Raw genomic sequence first — 3,445 nt, forward strand, 5'->3', positions numbered from 1 at the left:
AAAGGCGAGCGAACTCCCCATCATAATCTGGGTCATGGAAACTGCGCAAAATGGGTTGCACTTGCACCAAAATCGCGCATTTCTTCGAAAACCGGTGTATCGTTTCGAGAATTTCGTCTAATCCAATAGACTGAACTAGCACGCGATACGTTGTTATCCACACTATAAAATGCCATTCGAAATATGCAAGCTCTTACGACCAGCCGTTGCATATCTGTCAACGTGCTTGACTGGTTCTCGACGAGAGAGCCGTGCGTCGATTGGCCAACGATTTTCGGACATCGACCTACGCGCGAGCCTCGAAACGTGCTAATCACAGGAAGTGTACAAACGATATTTCATCAAATATACACTACATGCACGTGAAAAATCACGTTCTATCCTTTATTCAGATTCAATCCCGCAAAATATTTTTCTATTAAACCATTCGATATCGTTTAACGCGTCAGAACCTGAGCACAGTCGCTCATTCGTTGCGCACGTAAAACGTAATCGGAAACTATTGAACACGTATATGTATACCACGTGATAGATTCAGTACTTCTTTAACCTTTATTATTTGTAAATTTGTAAGTTCTTTTCAAAATAATAATATATGCTTGTGCACATATAATCAATATATACGCAATTAAAATTATATAAATGATTGAGTGAAAATGAAATACAATATATTTGTCTTAATTTTATTATACAATCTTCATATATATTTTTCATCTCATTCTAATGTCCTTTAGCATATCGTATCGATTAAGAAAAGATCTTTGTTTAAAAATTCTCTTTTATAAAAATTTTTTTTTATTATATATTGTGTAAAAATAAAATCTATTTTCAATCATTTTTTTATATATTATTGTTTCATAAAATTTTTAATATCAATATAATTATATTATATTTGAAGAAATTAACATGTAAATTCATATTTGATATTATCAATCGTATATTTAAATATATATAAAGAAGAAAAATACTTTATTCTGTAAAGAATTATTTTTTATATAATATTTTATGCATCATTTTAATAGCTTCCTTAATAATTGAGATAAATTAACATGATATAAAATAAAATTGAGAGAAATAAAAACTAAAATATTTGAATTATTTATATATTTATATATATATTTATATATTTATGTTATAATAAAATAGAATTTAAAATGTTCAAAAAAATAATTGTGGGTATATCTGGTGGAGTTGATAGTGCTGTAGCAGCTTTTCTTTTAAAAAATAAAGGTATTTTAAAAAAATAAAAATTCGAGATTATATATTAATTTACAAATATAAAATAAAATTATTGATATTAATATTTTTAAAGGATATGATGTCACGGGAGTATTTATGAAAAATTGGGATATTAAAGATGAAACAGGAAAATGTCAAACTGATGAGGATAAAGAACATGCAGAATGGATATGCAAAAAATTAAAAATCCCTTTTGTTGAAATCAATTTTGTAAAAGAATATTGGAATAATATTTTTTGGTATGTATACTTCTAAATGATTATATTTGTTGATTATATTTGTAAAAATTAATACTTTGCTTATTTAACTTTTAGCTATTTAACAGAACAATATGAAAATGGATGTACACCAAATCCTGATATTTTATGTAATAAGTTTATTAAATTTGATCAATTTTTTAATTTTGCTCGTACGAAACTTCAAGCAGATGCTATTGCAACAGGACATTATGTTAGGACTAGTTTTGGTCCTTATCTTGAATATTTTAAATTAAATACTAGTAAGTATAATTTTCTTCTTATTAATTTTAAATAGTTATTTTAATATATCCAATAATACCTAAACAATTACTTTAAACATTTTGGTAGATGTCAAATTACTTCAAGCACAAGATCTACAAAAAGACCAAACATTTTTTTTGTGTCAAGTACCTCAAGAAACATTAAGATATTTCATGTTTCCTCTTGGAAATTATTTAAAAAAAGATGTTAAAAAAATTGCTGAAAAAATTGGTTTGGATAAAATCGTACATAAAAAAGAAAGCACAGGGATATGCTTCATAGGAAAACGAAATTTCCAAAATTTTATATCTGAAGTATGATATAATAAATATGATATAAGAGAATATTTTACATTAATTAATTTTATATTAATAACAAAATAATATATGTATAGTATATATCTGACAAACCTGGAGATTTTATAGATTTGGATAGTGGTGAATTAGTGGGAAAGCATAAGGGCTTTCATTATTGGACTGTAGGTCAAAATGTGAAACTTGGAGGTTACCCAATTGCATACTTTATATATAAAAAAAATATTGAATCAAATAATATTATTGTAGTATGTACAAAATAGATCTTATATATATATAAATTACTTTTTTTGTAGATTATATGTTCATATGTATTAATATATATATATATATATATATATATATATATATATATATAGGTGAGAGGTACAAATCATCCAGCACTTTATTCAGATTTTATAATAACAAAAACTCCTCATTGGATATCATCAGAACCCAGTGAACTTAATAGTTACTATAGAATGATGCATTGCAATTTTCGCTTTCAACATAGAGATGCTTTAATATCTTGCATAGTTCACAAAAATTTAAGGAATGAATTAATAATTCATATTAATCAACCTTTAAGATCACTTACAGAAGGACAGGTATGATTTCTTTATGTTTAATTTTTTTTTATATAATATTATTTAATAATATTTGTTTGTTTCAGTTTGTAGTTTTATATAAAGGAGACGAATGTTTAGGTAGCGCTGTAATTTCATTCTGTGGTCCATCGTATTTCTTTCTAGACAAAGAAATAATGAATTATAATGAATTGAACGAGAAACAAATCGCGAATGAGAGTGTGTAACATTTATTCGTATTTTCTAATGATATAATGTATAATTGTAATTTATTAAAAAAATAAACTATGTTTTAATATCTTAACATAGTTTTATTAATTGAATATTCCTAATTTAATTTTATAATTTTTAATTTATACGTCTAAATTAAAATAATTTTTTTTTCTTTTCTCTTTTACATAACGGTAATTTATCATTGATCGATTTTGATCCTTGACTTTTCAAATATAATAACAAATTTATTTTTTGTGCAATTATTAAACAAAAGAAAATCATTTATAGAAGTAATCTGAAATGAGAAGTAAAAGAAATTTTTTCATACATCCACACAGAATCTTTGGTTAATCCATCTCGTTATGGAAAAAATGACGAAATAATATCATTCTAGTGATTAAACCACAGACATTAGTAATCTCTCTTTAATTTTCTTTTTAAAATATTACACATCAAAACTCGCGAGAAATGATGACCGCTGAAGAAAATGAAATTTATGGCTGTAACATAGTATATTGGAATTTCTTATCAAATCATGAAGATTGTATTAATAGAAGGAAACCACAAATTTACAGTAAGTTAATTCGAAGTTAATAATACTGAAAAAAAAAAA

The 3,445-nt window shown here is 25.0% G+C and overlaps 1 protein-coding gene across 1 annotated transcript; it reads left to right on the plus strand.

Moving 5' to 3' along the window:
- The first annotated feature begins 6 nt into the window (after window positions 1-6).
- Window positions 7-2,923, plus strand: LOC102672868 (mitochondrial tRNA-specific 2-thiouridylase 1). Its single transcript, XM_006607077.2, has 8 exons — window positions 7-569; window positions 1,023-1,230; window positions 1,313-1,478; window positions 1,554-1,738; window positions 1,827-2,053; window positions 2,134-2,301; window positions 2,413-2,640; window positions 2,706-2,923. Exons 2-8 carry the CDS (start codon window positions 1,155-1,157, stop codon window positions 2,844-2,846), a joined length of 1,191 nt encoding a protein of 396 aa, XP_006607140.1. The 5' UTR covers window positions 7-569; window positions 1,023-1,154; the 3' UTR covers window positions 2,847-2,923.
- The last annotated feature ends 522 nt before the right edge of the window (window positions 2,924-3,445 follow it).

The sequence above is a fragment of the Apis dorsata genome, unplaced genomic scaffold, assembly GCF_000469605.1.
Source record: "Apis dorsata unplaced genomic scaffold, Apis dorsata 1.3 scaffold_1, whole genome shotgun sequence".
NCBI classification, from domain to species: domain Eukaryota; kingdom Metazoa; phylum Arthropoda; class Insecta; order Hymenoptera; family Apidae; genus Apis; species Apis dorsata.

Excerpts from the sequence above, each read along its gene's own strand:
- LOC102672868 (XM_006607077.2), top strand. The coding sequence starts at position 1,155 with ATGTTCAAAAAAATAATTGTGGGTATATCTGGTGGAGTTGATAGTGCT. Across the intron at positions 1,231-1,312 it reads TTTTCTTTTAAAAAATAAAG|GATATGATGTCACGGGAGTA; the intron begins GTATTTTAAAAA and ends ATATTTTTAAAG. Across the intron at positions 2,054-2,133 it reads TCCAAAATTTTATATCTGAA|TATATATCTGACAAACCTGG; the intron begins GTATGATATAAT and ends ATATATGTATAG.